The 20,306-nt window shown below is 37.1% G+C and overlaps 1 protein-coding gene and 1 long non-coding RNA gene across 3 annotated transcripts in view; both read right to left on the bottom strand.

Annotated features, from left to right (window-relative positions):
* Positions 1-20,306, bottom strand: part of LOC149476073 (uncharacterized) — a 359,309-nt gene that overhangs the window by 172,374 nt on the left and 166,629 nt on the right. The window lies entirely within an intron of this gene.
* The window catches only part of LOC149476080 (E3 ubiquitin-protein ligase COP1-like), a 143,251-nt gene that overhangs the window by 120,859 nt on the left and 2,086 nt on the right, over positions 1-20,306 (bottom strand). The window contains exons 2-11 of one of the 2 annotated variants that reach the window (XR_016317913.1): positions 19,488-19,688; positions 18,526-18,701; positions 16,358-16,530; positions 15,280-15,412; positions 14,374-14,489; positions 13,139-13,337; positions 8,147-8,427; positions 6,169-6,360; positions 4,876-5,223; positions 2,576-4,043 (exon numbers count right to left, since the gene is read on the bottom strand). Coding sequence is in view for 1 of the 2 variants with exons in the window: in XM_089712633.1 (XP_089568759.1) it covers positions 3,732-4,043; positions 4,876-5,223; positions 6,169-6,360; positions 8,147-8,427; positions 13,139-13,337; positions 14,374-14,489; positions 15,280-15,412; positions 16,358-16,530; positions 18,526-18,701; positions 19,488-19,684 (2,127 nt within the window). In the remaining variant the exon portion in view is untranslated. Of the gene's footprint in view, positions 1-2,567; positions 4,044-4,875; positions 5,224-6,168; positions 6,361-8,146; positions 8,428-13,138; positions 13,338-14,373; positions 14,490-15,279; positions 15,413-16,357; positions 16,531-18,525; positions 18,702-19,487; positions 19,689-20,306 lie in introns of those variants that run through there. The other variant, XM_089712633.1, reaches the window with a different exon arrangement.

The raw sequence follows: 20,306 nt of genomic DNA on the forward strand, positions 1-20,306 counted from the left end.
TGGAAACAGGAATGCTACCAGGCCTGGGTTACAGGATTAGCGGCTAGAGACACAAATTCCATTACCCTCAAAAAGAAGTTGAACTCTGCCTCAAGGTCATTCAAAAGAGCAATTGCAAAAGCGAAGTCGGAGTATATTGCCAAACTAGGTGATAAACTAGCCCACCTTCCTTCTGGAACAAAAGCTTTTTGGGCTCTCGCCAAAGCCGTTCAAGGCAATTTCTGTCGCCCATCTTTTCCATCTTTACACATGGGAAATGACCGGTTGGCACACACTGCAAAAGAGAAAGCCGATCTTCTGGGCTCTCTTTTTGCAGAAAATTCCACATTAGAGGATAAAGGTAAATTACCGCCGCACATACCGCACTCTACATGCTCTATGCCGGAAATACGTTTCACGCAAAAAGCTGTACGTAAAGCCCTTCTTTCTCTAAATGTGAATAAGTCATGTGGTCCTGACGGTATTCCCCCCATTGTGTTAAAGATGTGTGCCCCTGAACTGACTCCAGTTTTAACGCGTCTCTTTCGGTGCTCGTACTCTTCAGGCATAGTCCCAAGCTCCTGGAAAACCTCTTTAGTACATCCCATTCCCAAAAAAGGCGATCGCTCAGACCCGTCCAATTATAGACCTATTGCTATCACCTCTCTGCTCTCAAAGGTAATGGAATCAATTATCAATCGCCAGCTTCTTGAGTTTCTAGAGGAGCGCCAGCTGATTAGCGACTGCCAATACGGTTTCCGTAAAGGTCGCTCAGCTGGCGATCTTTTGGCGCTCTTGACTCACAAATGGGCGACTGCTATTGAGAGCAAGGGTGAAGCTTTAGCAGTTAGTCTGGACATAGCGAAAGCCTTTGACCGGGTTTGGCACAAGGCACTCCTATCAAAGCTACCATCATATGGGATTTCCGAGAAATTGTGTCAGTGGGTCACCAGTTTCCTCACAGAGCGGAGTATCAAAGTCGTTGTCGACGGTTCGTGCTCCGAATCTAAGCCTGTGAATGCTGGGGTCCCACAAGGCTGCGTTCTTTCTCCAACTTTGTTTCTTCTGCATATCAATGACATGCTACTATCTAGTGGCATTCATTGCTATGCAGACGACAGCACTGTTGACGCACAGTATACCGGCCGATGCAATATTTCTCGGGATACCGTTACTGAGCACCGGAACGAACTTGTGTCTCAAATTGAGAACTCTCTTGAGGAGATCTCCAATTGGGGTAAACATAACCTTGTTGAGTTCAACCCAAAAAAGACACAAGTTTGCGCGTTTACCACCAAAAAAACTCCCTTCGCCGTGTCTCCAGTTTTTCAGGGCATTCCCACCAGAGTCTCAGCCAGCATTAGTATACTTGGAGTCGAAATATCGAATGATGTCCAGTTTCGTTGTCATCTGGAAGGAAAAGCTAAGCTAGCCTCCCAAAAACTTGGTGTGCTCTGTAGAGCGGGACAGTATTTCACATCCGGCCAACGCCTACAACTTTACAAGGCTCAAGTCAGGCCGCACATGGAATACTGTTCCCATCTCTGGGCCGGAGCACCCAAGTATCAGCTCCTTCCTTTTGACCGAATCCAGCGACGAGCTACTCGATTAGTGGACGACCCTCGTATTACTGATCGGCTGGACTCTTTGGCTCTCCGTAGAGATGTTGCATCTCTCTGCGTATTTTACCGCATCTACCACGGCGAATGCTCTGACGAACTGTTCGGAACAATACCGGCTGCTGAATTTCACCATAGAACTGCTCGCCACAAGTTGAAATATCACCCTCAACATCTGGACACTTGGCGCTCTTCCACCGTGCGATTTAGGAGGAACTTTCTTCCACGCACCACTCCTCTGTGGAACGACCTCCCGAGCTCAGCATTTCCGGACAGATACGACTTAGGGTACTTCAAAAAGAGAGCGTACTCTTCCCTAAAAGGCCGGCAACACACCTGCAACCATACAGGTCTTGTGGGTGATTATGGGCGGCGCCAATCATCGCATTAATCCGGTGACGCGCCAGCTCGTTTGCCCGCTAATACATAAAAAAAAAAAAAAAAAAAAAAAAGACCGATGTTAATGAGCTATTCTAAGAATTATTTCCCCATACCAAGTTTATCCCCGATTTCTTGGAATCTACGAATGCTACCTGAGGTTATCATACCTTTTTACATAGCTAAGAACATGCACATGTTTTTAAAAACATCTGCAGACACATTTTCATAGAGATTTTTTTCAATATCTTTGTTTAAAACGAGTTAACTTAATTATTTTAATGTTATTATTTTTAGTTTAAAAGCCATTTCTTTGAATTGTTTGCAGCGATATGGATTTTTATTGCTGAGAATTATTGTTTAACTCAACCTTTACTTAAAAACTCAAAAAAACCCAGACCAAATAAGTAAAATAAAAAATTAAACGCTAAATGCGAAGATAAAGTGGCATTTTCAAGAAAAAAATTAAAATTGCAATAACTCTTCAACGGCTAACTTTTGGATATGGTATTATATGATCAAATCAGTTTGTTTTGACCCCTACTACACGCTCTTAACAGGAATAGGTCGACTTAACCTGTAACCCTGTATATCATCACGCTAAGACCAACAGGAGCGGAGCCACAGTACACAGTATATAGTATGCAATAATAATAATAATTCTACATATAGTTACATACATTGGCACATCCATACCTACATTTTTTTTTACATTTCCTTTCCTAGTATATTTTCGTAACAAAAATACATTAAAATCAGAAAAAAACGTTACAAACAGACAAAATGGAAAACCATAGGAGGTTGAGATCAAATTTTCACTTTTTCATACAATTTATACGCTAAATACCAAAATAATCTTGTCACACTGTATTAATATGACGTCATCATTACATACATACAATTATAGACTAAATTTCGGACAAATTTAAACATCATTTAAGTGTTATGCTATCCAACTTAGAATAAGAAAGACTATGTGACGTCATAGCTGTCAATTCGCATCAAATAATGATACAAGTAAAGCAGTAGTTTTATTTTAAATTAGATAGAAACTCTGCCCAATAGTCGTGTATGCAGAGTTTTGATTCAGACCATTTTTGAACGCAACTTTAGCAGTTTATTGTAATTTCAATATTATAAAAAATCGTTTGAATTAACAGCTATGACGTCACAAAATGGCGTTGAATCTATTCTATTCTTTTTACATAGTGGCGCTATTCGACTCACAATTTACAGTACATAAGGAGCGACTACTATATGTATACTGTGAGTTATCAGCTGCTATTTAATACGGTACAATGTAAGTAAACGAGTTCTAGCACCTTTACAGTACAGTACAGTACAGTAAAATACAGTACACAATAGTTTCAGTACTTAAATGCCCTGTACGTTACTGCTATAATACAGTACAGTGCATTACATAGTTCAGCACAGTACAGTACAGTGCAATATACAGTACAGTACAGCGCAGTACTGCACAGAACAGTACCGTAAATTACAGTACACAGTACAGTGCACAGCCCTACAACAGATGGAACACCTTAATAGTGCCCTACGAAATATGGGCTGTTACAGTACAGTACACAAGAGATCTTATAACAGTTCCAGCCTTGATGGTGCCTTACGAGTTTTCAGCTGCTACAATACAGTACCGTACAATACAGTACAATACCATACAGTACTGTACCATACAGTACTATACCATACAGTACACTACAATACAGTACTGTACCAAACACTCCAATACAGTACACATTACAGCAGTTCCAACACTTTAATAGTACCCTGCGAGTTAGCAGCCAAAAGCGCAGGGCGAGCCGGGTGCCTACGCCAGCACACAGCCGACACAAATTCACTAGGCTCTTCGTCCCTTCTTTCCCTCTCTAGAAACCCTCGCAAAGCATCGAACCTATACGCTAGTAAAGGTCTGGAAACCCCCCCATAGTACACATATAGAGCGTTATTCTCTGAGCCACAAGCCACATATTTGCCGTCTGTGGCCAGACCGACGAAGTTCTTTTCGTTCGCGTGACCCGTGAACGAACGAACGCAGCGCGGGGAATCCACCTGTGGGAGTAAATTGTTTTATATGAGATGATATAGCATAAAAAAAGACGGGTTGCACTGGGGGAGTGCCGGCAGAAGTGAAAACTTGATTATTAACGTTGAGCATGTTTGATATTTTGGAATGGTATCCGTCTTAGGCTTTTTCGATCAGGTCACGTGTCCTGACGCGAGTTTAAGATTTTATACCCATTACAGAAAAAGTGCTCAACGCCGCTAAAGAAGTTTTCACTTCAAAAATATAATTAATGGACAAAGCGCACCTAAAAAGCCAATATAACACCCCAATATAAAGCTTTCTTCAGTTATAAATCTAAAACTGCCTAACATTGGAAAACAATTTGCCCAAGACTCCACTCGCAAGCTACTCATATCCTTCTTTCTATTCCCTATAATTTTTTACAAATTTAAACTAAATTTTTTAAAAACTCCATAAAATCATTATAATTCATACTAATAAAACCAGCACAACTGCCCACGGCTTCACACACGCGTAATTTATTCTATCACCAAATTGCTATTCCCAACAACGAATTCAAAATAAAACTATCCACCCGTGACTCAATGAGATTCAAAATAAGACTATCCACCCGTGAAAATCTCACCAACCCCCTTTTTTTTACACGCTTTATATTAGCTTCACCTGTATGTTTGTAACCGACTTCTTTGGGCGCGATTTTGACCCACTTTAAACGGCCAGATTTCGTTCAAACTTTGTAGATTTATTGAGGACCGATGACAATACACTAATTTGATAAAATTTTCTATTTTTTAGTTCGGTTGTCTATAAAAAGCGTGTTTTTTAGTTTTTTTTTAACTATTTTTATTTACTAACCTTCCACAACTTCAGCATAGAATCCGTAGACGCGGACACTAAAGTCTTATCATCCAAAAATTGCACATACGACACCGCCTTCCTGTGATCCCTTAACACAGCCAGGGGCGATCTAGGGGCCCTTAAGTCGTAATAATGAACACAATGATCCGCTGACCCAAACGCTAAGTGACAAGACGAGCTCGGATTGAATCGGACACAGCACACATTGAATTTCGCTTCAAGAGTGGCCACAGATCGTTCCGCGTTGAGGGACCACAGTTTGACTCTCGCGTCGTCTGACCCTGAGGCTAAAAGTCGCACGTCAGCGCGGTTGAAGTGTACCGACCAGCAGCGTTTGTCGTGCTCCTGTAAATAATAATAAAAACATAATATATAACAAAATAAAAAATGTATGCGTGTACTAGAGTACACACGTAAGAAGTGAAACTTCTTTATCACCTTAAAAATGTCACGAGTATGGCGTAACGCAAAAATGTCACGCGTACGGCGTAACGCAAAAATGTCACGCGTACGGCGTAACGCAAAAATGTCACGCGTACGGCGTAACGCAAAAATGTCACGCGTACGGCGTAACGCAAAAATGTTACACTAAATTTTTGTCCATTCCCGATAAAGAAGTTAAACTTCAATAATGATGATAAAAACATTAAAACATCAAATAATCATAAAAACAACAAATTTTGTGTTGGTTGTCTATGTCTATAAGAGCATAATCTAATAATAAATTTCTAATATTATAAAGCTGAAGAATTTGTTTGTTTGAACGCGCTAATCTTGTAACTACTGGTCCGATAGCCCATTTATCGAGGAAGGCTATAAGGCTATATATCATCACGCTAAGACCAACAGGAGCGGAACAATGCGGATGAAACCGCGGAGCGCAGCTAGTTTAAACATATAATAAAATCGTAGGAAAGTCATAAATGTACAATAAATATTTTTTAAGGGTATGGGGCGTTCAAATTCAAAATTATTTATTGTGATTCACAGCTTTTAAGGTTGATATTACATTACATGGCGTGATCGATATGTTATCAAAAAAAAAAAAAATTGTTTTTATACCTACGTACTCTCCACACCACCCTGTTTCATCCACACCTCGGGAACCTACAGGATCCTATAGGATCCCGCATTTATTTGCCAGAGTACGCACCTTACACACCAACCTGCTCCTTCTTCACCTCCCAAACCTACCGGTCGAAATATGTAGAATCATATTTCAACCGGATCCTGCAGGATCCCACCTTTTCCCACGGGATCCTGCAGGATCCCGACATTTTCTACACTCACCTGTAACGCCCGTGTCCTCATCCCAGTAGCAGCATCCCACACAGCCACTGTGCCCTCATAATCACTGGACGCTAACACATTCTTGTGGTACGCGTTCCAAGAGACGCAGGATATCTTGTGCGAACATTGCATCTCGGCGCACGGGTAGTGCACGTCAACCGCGTCACGTACTACCGATTCGAATTCGAACACCTGTAAAAATATACAAATTAAAAATTATTTATTTGGAATATCACTCCATCTTATATAATAATATGTATATATATAAATCTCGTGTCACAATGTTTGTCCTCAATGGACTCCTAAACCACTTAACCGATTATAATAAAATTCGCACACCATGTGCAGTTCGATCCAACTTGAGAGATAGGATAGTTTAAACATGTAGGTACCACGGGCGAAGCCGGGGCGGACCGCTAGTAATTATGTAAAATCGTGAACATCCTGCCTTTTTTACTGGCCGGTTGGCTTGGTTGGTAGTGTCCCTGCCTTCCAAGCCAGAGGTCGTGGGTTCGATTCCCACCCGGGGCAAATATTTGTGTGATGAACGTAGATGTTTACTGTGTCTGGGTGTTAATTATCTATATAAGTATTTATTTAAAATTATGTCTATCAGCCATCTGGTTTCCATTACACAAGCGAAAGCTTAGTATGGGATCAGATCGTGATGTGTGTGAAAATCGTCCTGAAATATTTATTTATTTTTAGTTATAGGCATTGTTATGTAGTATTATCTAATGTACTGTATCATTTTTTTAGGAATAAAATATGTTCTATAGTAGAGCCATTTTAATAGGCAACATTTGACAGTTCAACAAAATTCAACAACGTAACCTAGTAACGACGACATAGAATAACATGATATTTCGTTTAGTTAGAACTGCACATTTGCGTAACTTTTTTCAATTACGATTACATATTTATAATATGTAATAATGACCGAAACAAGTAATTTTAAGATTCATTTTACTGATAAACCATTCTAAACATAATAAACAATTTCTGATTTAAAGAACTGATGTCGCTACAATTTTGTGTCAATAAACCTTTTTTCTTTTTAAATACCAGAGACGTTCCTATAAAAATCGAAATTTGACATCTAGTTAGTCTCTTTGAGGATAAAATTGATAGACGTCAAATTGTCGCCTATTAAATTGGTTCGACTATAATATGAAATAACTGTTATTTCTTTCTTTAAATAAATAAATAAATAAATAAAATAAATAAAAAAATATGAAATAACTGTTATTTCTTTCTTTCTAATATATTCTATTCTATAAAGGCAGTTTACAACATGATGTAACAATATAGTTTAAAAAATAAAAGAAACTCATGAAATTATTGTTTTATAACTGATCCTTGATGATGTAATAATATTATGTACACAGTCAGGTGTAAGGTTGAATTAAATTTGCCCGTAAAAAGTGGTCAAGTCAAAATCGAGTCTCAGATTACATTATATACTTGTATGAAAGTATAATTGAATAATATAAATAAAAAAGCTGTATATACAGGGTGTCCCACTATTGGTATACTAAGCGCGAAGGGACTTGTAGTTTTGCATACACTGATCACGTACAAAATACTTAAACAACAAAATTACGTCAAAAATTTTTTGCTAAATTTTTCCTGAAAATCCATGTTTTTCTAGCTTCGCGCAGCCGACATATACCGCTTCGCTAATGTGAGCATTTTGTCTATGAAAACATAATCTTAAACGATAGCTCACGTGCGGGTGGCAAAGTTGGGCGGGTTGCTTGTTATGGGTGTACACATAGTTTTAAGAATGCATCTATGAATTTTATAAGTATTTTTACGTGCTCAGCGTATGCAAAATTATAACCTCCTTTGAGCTTAGTATACCAACAGTGGGACACCCTGTATATGTTAAAAATAGTATTTAAAAATTAAAAGGAATTATTATTGAAATATATTACATTTTGAAATATTATACAAACATACACGTTAAAAAACCCACCTTTATCCTCTTAGTAACGCCAGCAATCGCAAAAAACTCATCGTCCTTATCAAATTCTATCGTCGACACTATAGTTGAATAATTAATCGCATCGGAACAATACGAGAGTGTCGCCAGGGGCCTCAGGGCCCTGTACCGTGTGAAGGCAGCCAGGTCCTCACGGAAGGCCTCAAGGCCCCCCAGGGCCCCGACGTCCGCGGACCCCTCGGGGACACTTGGGGCCCCGCACGCGGAGTGCGAGGCCACGGGACCCTCGCCGTCTGGGGCCCGTTGGTCCCCGCCTGCAAATATAAATTATCTATACTAATATTATAAAGAGGAAAAGTTTGTAAGTATGTATGTATGTATGGTTTTCACGCATAAACTACTGGACCGATTTCAAAAATTCTTTCACCTTTAGAAAGCTGCATCTTTACTGAGCAACATAGGCTATATTGCATTTTCAAAAAAATTAGAGATCCTTACCAAAAATGCAATAATGTAACCCAAGGTGTAAAAAAATCCTCAATAAAACTTCTGTCATCGCGTGCGCTGCGGAATCTATTGAAGATAGAACAAAAAAATGTTCTACGGTATTATAGAATGGATCAATATCTACAAGAAAGTCCGCGATACCATATGTCCATCTTGAGTAGTTATGTTACTACAACAACTTTTTTACGTTTTCAAAGTAAATAGAAGTGCCGACAGTAATCAAACCATGTTATCCATACACATATATTAATCCTTATCCCATTAAATGATGTTTTGTTATAGACTGTTTCAATACCAGCAAAATACTTTTTAAATGAAAAGAATTGAATATTCCATTCAAAAGATATAACGAATTTTTAAAAGTGTCAATCTACAGAAAATATTAGGTATACTGTTCGAGCAGGCCGTAGTGCGGGGGTCACGGAGGAATTCTACCAATATGCGTCTTGACGGAACACAGTGGGGTTTTGGTCGGTAGGAATCCGACATAACCCACGGCCCCTCCCCCGGAGGCCGTGGGTATCTATGAAAGATTTCCCCACTAAAACAAAAAAAAAAAGGCCGTAGTGCGGGACGGGGTAAAGGTGATTTTCATGTGATTAAAAATTAAACCTATAATCTGACCTATAGTAGACTTTTCACTGTAACGATATCGCTATCTATGCGGGTGAAACCGCAGGGCATTGCTAGTTTATTATAGAGAGGAAAGATTGTTAGTTTGTCACGATTTGACACTACTCTATCCATTTAAAATTTCTTTAACCAATACAGAACGATGTATATCTTTAAGGGCTTGGTCTAGTAGTGCAAACAAATGCATCCTGTCATCCTATATGTAAATAATACAAATGTACTAAGGGAAAGTTGCTCCACTTAATTTTTAAAAATTAAATCATTCGTATGCATAATTATTTAATATTCGTAATAAGTACCAAAAATGACAATTTGAAACAATTTTCGTGAAAATTACACCGGGTGATTTTTTTTTATCAGTACACAAAATTTGCGAATACTTTCTATTGATATCTTCAACTTCATGTTTATATAACAGATCAACTTTTACAAAGAAATTTGGACGAAATATAAAAAAAAATAAGCTTTCCATACAAAATGCATAACTCTATACATTTTTTTCGACCTAAGTTTCTTAGTGAAAGTTGTTCAGTTTAACTAATAAAACGGATAAACAAATTTTGTATATAATAAAATAATTTGGAAAATCCAAAAGTGCACGCCTCATAATTTTTTTTTAATAAATATTTATTAATTATTATTTTTGTTTATTTAATAACAATTAAACCACATCGAATCAGACCCTGAAAAATGAAAGGGTTCTATTCCTGAGCATACTCAAGCGTAAGAGAAAAAAAAGACTCGATTAGTAAAGTATTTCGGTCGCTATCGTGTTAACAAGAAAAAGGATCCGCACATACAGACACACGGACGTCCAAGACAGAACTTTTTTAAACTGTTTTTTAACTAGTTTAAATAACAAAAATGACATCAAAAATATCATGAACGTTAAAAATAGTGTTTTTTCTTAATATGTGTGTGTATGTATTATCTTACAAGTGCAATGTATGATACATAAAGACATTTTAAGTTTGAAAAATCAGATGTTTTGCGCGAAGTGACAGTAGTACCCACCTCAACGCTTCGCTTATGAGGCGTGCAAAAAATGTAATGTTTGTGTTAAAAAATTATAAAATAGAAAAATACGCAAATGAAAACAAAAGATATTTATTTCTGACTAGCTTCCGCCCGCGACTCCGTCCGCGCGGATGTCAGTCTTCGCGTCTTCTACAGATTTATTATATTATGTATAATATATAGATTTATATTGATAAACCTAATAAATCTTTTGCTAGCATTCTGATGCTTTATCGGTTGCACTGGATTTATCTCTTTTTTTTCAATCGCTTGAATGATATAGGATGGGTCCTTGATGGGCATCGAATGCTGAAGTCTCGAATCAATCAATTCTGACAGTAGGCAATTTATGTAAAATCTTGATAATGGTCCATCATTTTATTTTGCCTAAACGTTACATACTTTTTTATATATTCTATTTTTAACGAATGATTCACTCCAGTCCAAACAGCAAATAAGCAGACTTCTGCTTCTGCAACGTTTAGTTGTCCCTGAATTTGGAAAAAATAGTCATGATTCCTATCTATGACAAAAGTGTTATTTTTTGCATTGTATTTCAAATATTAAATTTTTTTTAACCGCATCTTCCGCATTCATGTCTTTTGCCGGAATTAGACATTTAACTTCTACTAGTCCCATTTTCCCTTTTTGATATGGGAGTGTATAAAGTAAATTTTTTAGATATTTCTCGTTATACTTTTAAAAAGTTATTATTGTCATTTTGCTTATTAGGTAAAGTAATTTCGATATCAGTTTTAAGTTTTTTGATACCTGCAATAATAACGTCATAATCGCCTGCACATACTTATCGATTACACCCTGTATACAATCCACCATCCACATTCATAATGTTTTCCTGTCCTCCTCTCCTTTACGCTGTTCACCGATACATTTTAAATGAGTAAATCTGCTACCACTGAAGGATGTTTCATTGTGATCAGCAAATTTTCACCACTGTTGTCGATTATTTGTTTTTCATTTTTAATCAGCAATTGGGAATCATCAGTTTTGTTTTTTGCAGATTGGTGATGTAGATACCCTAACAATACGTCGAAAAGGGAAAGCATCAACGAATTATCGTTTTCGTCCTCTTTTTTTATTCTTCGCGTCTCTGTTACTTCTATTTGTTTAGTTCTCAACACCCACTGAATTTTCTATGTTATTGTGATCTTCCATTACATCTGAGTTTTGATGATGTGATGATAATCCATTCGTTTTAATATTGGTACTTAGAGTTGGTAGACTAAACTAGAAATGGCGGACTAAATTTGTCAGCGCGTCTGTAAGATCAGAATATAAAACCAACATCCTGTATTTAAGTTACAAAATTAATAATCAAACAACATGCCGCTACGTTGAAAATGACTATAAGAAAAAATTAAAACACCTCGGATCAATTTTGGAGTAAACAAATCATTTTCCCCGTATGGGGATTTCCCCGGATGAACTTGGGAAGTTCAAGTTCTCAATACAAGTTTATATTATATTTCGTATTTCTCAAACGAAAAATAAACATTTTTGGAACTTCAAAAAAATTATATTATAAGAAAATTTATGAGCTTACTTTAGTTTTAAAGAAATATACATCCCTTTACTGACACCCCGTAAAATAAAGAAATTGTTGCCAATCACCTTTGCAATCTATTTGGTTTCATTAACTTTATGTTCGAAGATAATTTTTTTTCTAGTGTAAGTTACACGCGTATTTTTTTCCTTTATTTTCTATATCGAAATCAAATGTTTAAAAATACGAATATTTGCACAAAACTAAGATAAAAATAATCAATTAACAAAAATATTAAATTTAATGAAGTAGAGCAACTTTCACTTCGGTATGAAGGAAAATCGAGCGTAGAACACACGTCAGAACGCTCCGGCCCAAGGAGCGCGACTAAAGAAATTCGCTAGGATTTTTCCTAATTATTTTAAATATTTTTTTAATATTTAAAGAATTATCAAAATTCAAAAAAAAATTTTTCTAAAGGATTAATACTCATTGGTCTTCAACCAACTCGAATAAATTAATGGAAAAAATAACTTTTAGCAGTATTTATCAATAGATTTTGTAAGGCAAAAAATGGGAAATTTAATGAATTTATAACGTTCTAATTAAGAAAATCATAAGTTTTTCGGCAATTGTATTCAGCAGTTTTTAATAACGACTATATAAGGATAATAATGCGCTGATCAGATTGTATAAATTGTAATCGGTTGCAACGTAGTGAGTGCACAAACTTAGCTCGAAATGTCTTAGGCGGAAAGAGACTTATCTTGAAGGCCTGATTAAGGTAACATAAAGTAACTTTATAAATGTGAAAAAATTCACGCGCATTGCGTATATAACACTAATTGATAAACAAGAAAAAAAAATCAGTTTATCATTTCATTAGCCGGGAAAAAATTGTCAAATAACTTGTTGAAAACGCAATTTTGCTAGACTGCAGCCTTAACGTTCGTACTGTTACGCGAGGCGAATCTTAAAAAGAGACTCTTATTATTTAAAACACAATATTTGAATTATTCGAATTTGCCGGCAACCGTACTCGATGGATGTTGGAACTAGACTGATGGATGAGGGACGTGTAGGAATGATGGCGGGAATGGAATGTGCTGACAGGATAGTTAAGGGATAGCTGTATGCATTAATACATACAGCCTTGGGATATAACAGTATGTTTTTGTTAAAAAATTGATAATATGACGAGTTTCTAAAAGTATTTAATTTTCAAAATAACTTTCAATGCTATAATTGATATAAAATTATTGCTTTCTATTTGAAAATATTTTTTCTGTATATTTTTCGATACTATTTATTGTTATTTCTCTCTTTGAATACCATTTTTGCTTCATAAAACACTTTCAACTCACCGGCCGCACTACTAGCCCTGCTCTCCGGCATCTGCTGCGGCACTATATCGTCCGTGGCCACAGAGGCCACGCTGTGGGGCCCCGGCGTGTGGGGCCCTGTGTGGGGCCCCGGGGGCACGGGCTGGAGCCCCGCGGGCGTGGCCCCGTCGGAGCCCGAGCCCGGGAAGTAAAGCTCGTCCGCGCGGTGCGCGAAATAGCACTAAACGAACGAATATAGCTTTATAAAAAAGTCCCATGTGGGGTAAGGGGCAGACACATTATACATCTGTTTCACTGATTGATTTTCTTTAGGGACAAGTAGGTGATCAGCCTTCTGTGTCCTGCCAGACCGAGACATTTTTTTTTCTTCGTCTCCTTCGGGAATCGAACCCAGGACCCCTCAGTGTTACGCTCACGTGTCAACCGCTGTACCAAAGAGGCGGTCTAGCTTTATAACGTTATGTTTTTATATACATATTTACCTTGCTGTAAAAACAATTTCATTATTTAACGTACTAACTTATGTCTTGTAGGTCAAGTTATATTTTTTATCAGCCAACCTACCGTATTTATATTGTGTAAAAACTAACACAGTGCACATAGTGCAATAAACAACCATTATTTATTAAAAAAATTACTGTAGTTTTTCTATTCTATAAATTGATGATATCGTTCATCTGTGTCGAATATTGGTTATTTTTAAATTTTCTCCCTAAAGAAAATCGATAAGTGAAACAGATGTATAATGCATCCGCCCCTTACCCCACTAGGGGACATGGGACTTCACATGTATTTATTTATTTATGTATGTATTGACTGACCGGTTGGCTTGGTTGGTAGTGGCCCTGCCTTCCAAGCCAGAGGTCGTGGGTTCGATTCCCATCCGGGGCAAATATTTGTGTGATGAACATAGATGTTTGCTCTGTGTGTGTGTTAATTATCTATATAAGTATTTATTTAATATTATATGTATATATTTATCAGCCATCTGGTTTCCATAACACCAGTGTGTGAAAATTGTCCTGAAATATTTATTTATTATTTATTTATGTACTAGCTTACCGCCCGCGGCTTCGCCCGCTTTGTCTTAAACCTAAAAAATTAAATACTAAAACCTTCCTCTTGAATCACTCTATCTATTAAAAAAAAACCGCATGAAAATCCGTTGCGTAGTTTTAAAGATTTAAGCATACAAAGGGACATAGGGAAATAGGGACAGAGAAAGCGACTTTGTTTTATACTATGTAGTGATATACCTGTACGAAATCATCAAAGTGTGCGGCTAACCGTCTCCAACGCTGTGCAAGCGCATCTCCGCCGCCCCACGCGCCACAGCCTGAGATGAAACTCTCTTCTTCTTCCGCACATGTTGCTAAAATAGAGATAGAGATATTTGATATTTTTGGCATTCAAATCTATATTTTATATACAGGGTGTCCCACTATTGGTATACTAAGCGCGAAGGGACTTGTAGTTTTGCATACACTGATCACGTAAAAAATACTTAAACAACAAAATTACATCAAAAAATTTTTGCTAAATTTTTCCTGAAAATCCATGTTATCTTCTCTACTTGGGCGGGTTGCTTGTTATGGGTGTACACAATATAGAGTTGTAAGAATTCATCTATTTGAAAAAAAAAATGCGTCTGGAATTTTATAACTATTTCTTACGTACTCAGCGTATGCAAAACTATAAGCTCCTGTAAGTTTAGTATACCAACAGTGGGACACCCTGTATATATATAAAAATGAAACCTGTTTTTCTAGGTCACAGCATTACGCGTGAACGGGTGGACCGATTTCGATAATTCTTTTTTATAGTATTTCTTGAAGTACGAGGATGATTCTTATGTAGAGAAAACGTAAATATGTACCACGGGCGAAGCCGGGGCGGACCGCTAGCTGCTTTATAAATAGAGATGTAGAGATATTTGATATTTTTGGTTTTATGGCATTCAAATGCTTTATAAATAGCGATTATGCAAACTTTAATCATAAAAAATCACATTGACCATCTATTTTTTGAAGTGAAACTTCTTTGCAGTAACATTTCAAGGTCGCGTCATGGCAGTATCGTCACGTCATTGAGTAAATCGACGATTATGGGTCAATTTTGTCAAAGAAGTTTCACTTCTGACACGCTCCGTTTTCCCCACTCACCAGAAGCGTCCAGTTCGCTGATATCCCGCTTCAATCTTGGTGGTTCCTGGCTTAAAGCCTGGTCTGGGGTCAACCTTCCATCGTCCAAACCACCCTTGAGGGTCCGCAGCACTTGGCCTACGTGTTCCATGTCCTGGGAAATAATAAATTAACATTTTAATAAGGGCCGATTTTTCAATCCTTGGATAAAACTAATTCGTCGAATAATGTATAAAACTACCATTTTAAAAACGTATTCTAATTGTCCGTATTTGACAGTTTACGTGACATTTTAATATTATCGTGTAATACTTTATTGGACAGATAAGTTTTATCCAAGCATTGAAAAATCGGCCCTTAAACATTAAAATAAATGATACTTAGTAATATTATAGCGTTTCTCTATCTTTATTTGTTTGTTTATCTCTCTTTTACCTTGCAACGGAGTACGATAGCACGATTTTTGGGTTTAAAACATAAAAACTGGCACGACTGACATGATTAAAAAGAGCAACTTTGCCGGTTCTTCTCCATAGATACTGCTTTCCGAATCCGTGGTAATTGTTTAAAATATGTAATGACAATTCGAAAGAAAAGAAGTCTAATTGAATAAATGAATGATGACAATTTACAAATGAAAGATTTAATTATATAAGGATTTAATTATTTTTTTTTGGGAATAAATGTGTTTTTATTTCTATTTAAATTTGAATTTGAATTTTATAATAGGGAAGCGCATGACCACAATCTCGCCTGATGTTAAGCTGAGATGTGGTCTAAGATGGAACGCGCTTCCCTAGAAGGTACCTGCCCCCCTAGTCAAGTGGCTTTCTGTTAGCGTAGCGTTCAATAGAATAGACTACGAATGTATGAGATTGACGTAACCTGTAGATACGTTTATCTACAGCCTACGTCAATCTCATACATTCGTAGTCTATTCTATTGAACGCTACACTAACAGAAAGCCACTTGACTAGGGGGGCTGTTCACTCTACGCTTGTTCAGCGTTTAAATAATTGAGTTTAAGTTTAAATGCTTGAGTTTGAGCTTAAATGTTTGAGTTTGAGTATGAGTATGAGTTTGAGTTTGAGTGGTATACCTTCCTCACGAGCGCTGCTTCCCTCGCGAGCTGCTCCAGCTGGTGCGTGCGGTGCCGCAGCAGCTGCGACAGGAACTCGTAGAGCAGCCGGTGGTGCGCTGCTGCAGACTCTGCTTCGAGCAGCCGCTTGCGGCGCGTCAGCACGTCCAGCATGCCGTCCACGTCTGATAGTCCTGCAGATTTGTTTACACATCTATAGATAAGACAAGATAAAGAATTGCTTTCTTTATTTTGATTGAAATTAAAACCACTATAGTCTGTCCACTATAAGAATTGCTTTTTGACAGCTCGACGGGTGATACCAAAAGTGATGTACAAACAATTATCGATTGTGATACTATTTCAATTATAAATTCAAAATATTATCATAAATCGAATCAAGTACGTAAATAATAATTACAACGTAATCATACTAATAAGATATGTAATAATAAGACCACATATCTATGCATTTTATGTTAAAACTAAACTAAATTAATATTTTATTATTTATTGGTTTCTATCTTACAATTTGGTTGTCTTTATGTTTAAATTATATAACATAATAGAAGAGTTTTTCTGTATAGGATACATTTTACAGAGTATTTCTATCGATTATTATAATCTATCGACCCATCATTGAATAATTCTGTGTAGACATCACTAAGTGGGCGGGACCTGTCCATGAAGTACAATAATTATTTGTATGACATTTTAACATAGACAATACAATCCTTCATAGGCGTGAAGCTGTCAAAAATCAAATACATAATATAATGGACAGAGTTATAGATTAAATTAGAACACAAAGATAAAGCAACTTAGATTTTTACCGAGTAAATTGTTAGAAAAGTTACAACGCAAAATAAATGAGCAATCTATTTTCATCATCATTTTCCATGATCAAACTTTATGTCCACTCTACATTCCTACCACTAATTTTTACACTCAAAATTATTGATTATATATTTTTTACTAACATTTTACAAACTAATAACTTGTGATCATCCATCACAAACAATAACCACCCTTGTCGACATTTATTTTAACTATATGTATAGCATAAATAAGTTGTGCTCCTCTTTTTTTTGTAAGTAGTTGCAATGTTTTATCTTTGTGAAAAAAAAAAGTGAAGTCCTGTGTTCCCCTAGTGGGGTAAGAGGCAGATGCATTATACATCTGTTTCACTGATCGATTTTCTTTAAGGACAAGTAGGTGATCAGCCTTCTGTGTCCTGCCAGACCGAGACAATTTTTTTTCTTCGTCACCACCGGGAATCGAACCCAGGACTTCTCGGTGCTACGCTCACGCGTCAACCACTCTACCAAGGAGGCTGTCTTTGTTAACATAACTATAACATAAATATTTCGTATAAAACAAAGTCGCTTTCCGTCTGTGTGTCCGTATTCTTAGAACGCAACAGATTTTGATATATATTTTTTTTGATAGGCGGAAAGTATATTAAAAAGTTCTATTTGCTATGATTGAACTCAAAAATTGCTCAATAGATTTTGAAAAAAACAATAATTACTTACACACATTTTTAGTGAATTTTTTTAGACATTTTTTTTATCATAAGTTAGGTACTACAAAAAATAAAATAAGATTTGATAATCTTATATATAAAATTCTCGTGTCACAATGTTAGTCTGCATACTCCTCCGAAACGGGTGGACCGATTCTCATGAAATTTTCTGTGCATATCGGGTAAGTCTGAGAATCGGCCAACATCTATTTTTCATATGTACCACGGGTGAAGCCGGGGCGGACCGCTAGTAACTCTATATACATCATCATCATCATCCATGATCAAATATTCCGTCCACCCTACATTTCTGCACACATTTCACACAAGATTGTTGAACTAATAATTTATTTATTTATTAATTTATCACTTTCTAGCTGTGCCGCGCGGTTTCACCCGCGTAGCTCCGCTCCTGTTGGTCTTAGCGTGATAATATATAGCCTATGTTACTCGTGGATAATGTAGCTTTCGAATGGTGAAAGAATTTTTAAAATCGGTCCAGTAGTTTATGAGCCTATTCATTACAATCAAACAAACAAACAAAGTTTTACTCTTTATAATATTAGTGTAGATGTAGAAGTGTAGACTACTAACATCATTTCATGATCATCCATCACAAACAAAAAACCAATAATCCTCATCAACAATTGAACCCGCTACCCACCCAAATGCCTAGCCTCCGCAGCGACCAAAGCCCGCAGCCGTTCAGCATCCCCCGGGGACGGCACAGGCGCTGCACTCGGCTTCGCTCGCAGCCGCCTGCGGGCCACCAGCTCGTTCAGCAGGAAGTTGGGGAAGTAGTGGTCGCGCCCTGTTAACTGGGCACCGCATTTTGGACACCTGAAACGAATACTTACATACAAGAAACTTGCACATAGAAAATAATTTAAAACACACTATCGGCCTTACTAATAAAAAGTTAAACAATGGATAAATTTCTACTATTTTCTACCATAGCTGTGTCCTGCTCTTGCAAGGTCAATCATAAAAACAAGACAGGTTATTGCAATAACTAATCCATTGCATAGCGAATGGGTAACATTTTATTAGTAAGACCGTATATGTATAGGTAAAATAAAATATGATATACTATAGTTTGCTATTTATACATTATTAAGTATTTACGAACTCGAAAATTGGATGGATATGTCGCTGGCAAATTTGTAAATTCTATTACTCGAAACAAAAAACCTTAGATTACGTATTCTCGGCATGCCTGAACATTTGCATATGGCAAAATTATATTATATTAATTTACCTGTGACAGATATATTTCAATTATAACAGTCAATCAGATCTTAATGAAATTAGCAAAGAAATACTAAATAATCTGCATTTTTAAATAAAGAACAAAATTAAAAATTAAGCAAAAAATAAATAACAATTACATAGACTTACTGTTAATTCTATTGTTTCATATCTCATGAAATCTCATAATAGTAAATAGTAAATACTTAATAAAAAAAAGAGCATGTTTGCCTTGCATGACTGACACATGCAGAAGTGAAACTTCTTTGCCAAGATTTTAGATACCAAAATCGTCACCATACTCCATGACGTGACGGTAATGCTTAAAATTCACCTAATGAAGTTTCACTTCTGACGCGTATACCCATAGTTACCCACCGTCTATGCAACTCCACGGATTTAGCAATACACGCGTAACAAAACGAGTGCCCACATCTCGTGACATACGCCTCATCTATCAGTTCAAAGCAAACTGGACAGAGGAGATCACAGTCCTTGTCTTCTAGGGAGCCCCCGAGCCCTCCGAGGGCCGTTACCGATGTACTGGCGCCAGAGTTCGTGGCTGCTCCTGACATGGTTCTGTAATATATAACACTGTAAATAAAAATGTTGTGTGGTTTTATGAAACCACGGTAAAAGTGAAACTGTTCGAACGGTTCCGAACACTGCTTTGTGTAGCGCATGTCGCGTGACGGTCTGGCTGCCGAGTAGGTATACCTACTCGGCAGCCGCGATACACGCGACATGCGCTACACAGACCAAAAAGTTTGAGATGATGTAATAAAAGTTTCACTTTAAAAGACGTGTGTCACTCGGGGACTGCCGCGGTAAAGCTATTGCATGCTATGCCTTTAAGCCACACCTCCGTGCCCGTCGGAGTGGGGAGCGTGAGGTTTTTTCGTTACGGAATTTTTGGATTCGCTCCCCGCGCTCAAGGCCCGCGATAGAAGCTATGCAATAGCTTAAAAAGCATGTAGTATTTAGATGATTCATTTTAATGCATCATCAGTACAAATTTTCTCGTACAATGGTCTCAATTTTTCTATGGAATAAAATTTAAAGATTTTCTCGTAATCTTTAGCGTGCCGTACTGAGTGTAAAATGGGAAGCGATTACTACGGCTTTGGTGTCTGTCACCAGACTGTATCTCATGAACCAAGACAGAAAAATATTTGAAATTTTCAAAAAAAAAAATAT

The sequence above is a fragment of the Colias philodice genome, chromosome 29, assembly GCF_061535455.1.
Source record: "Colias philodice isolate Cphi_HAF_F1 chromosome 29, ilColPhil1 Martin Lab GWU primary, whole genome shotgun sequence".
NCBI lineage: Eukaryota > Metazoa > Arthropoda > Insecta > Lepidoptera > Pieridae > Colias > Colias philodice.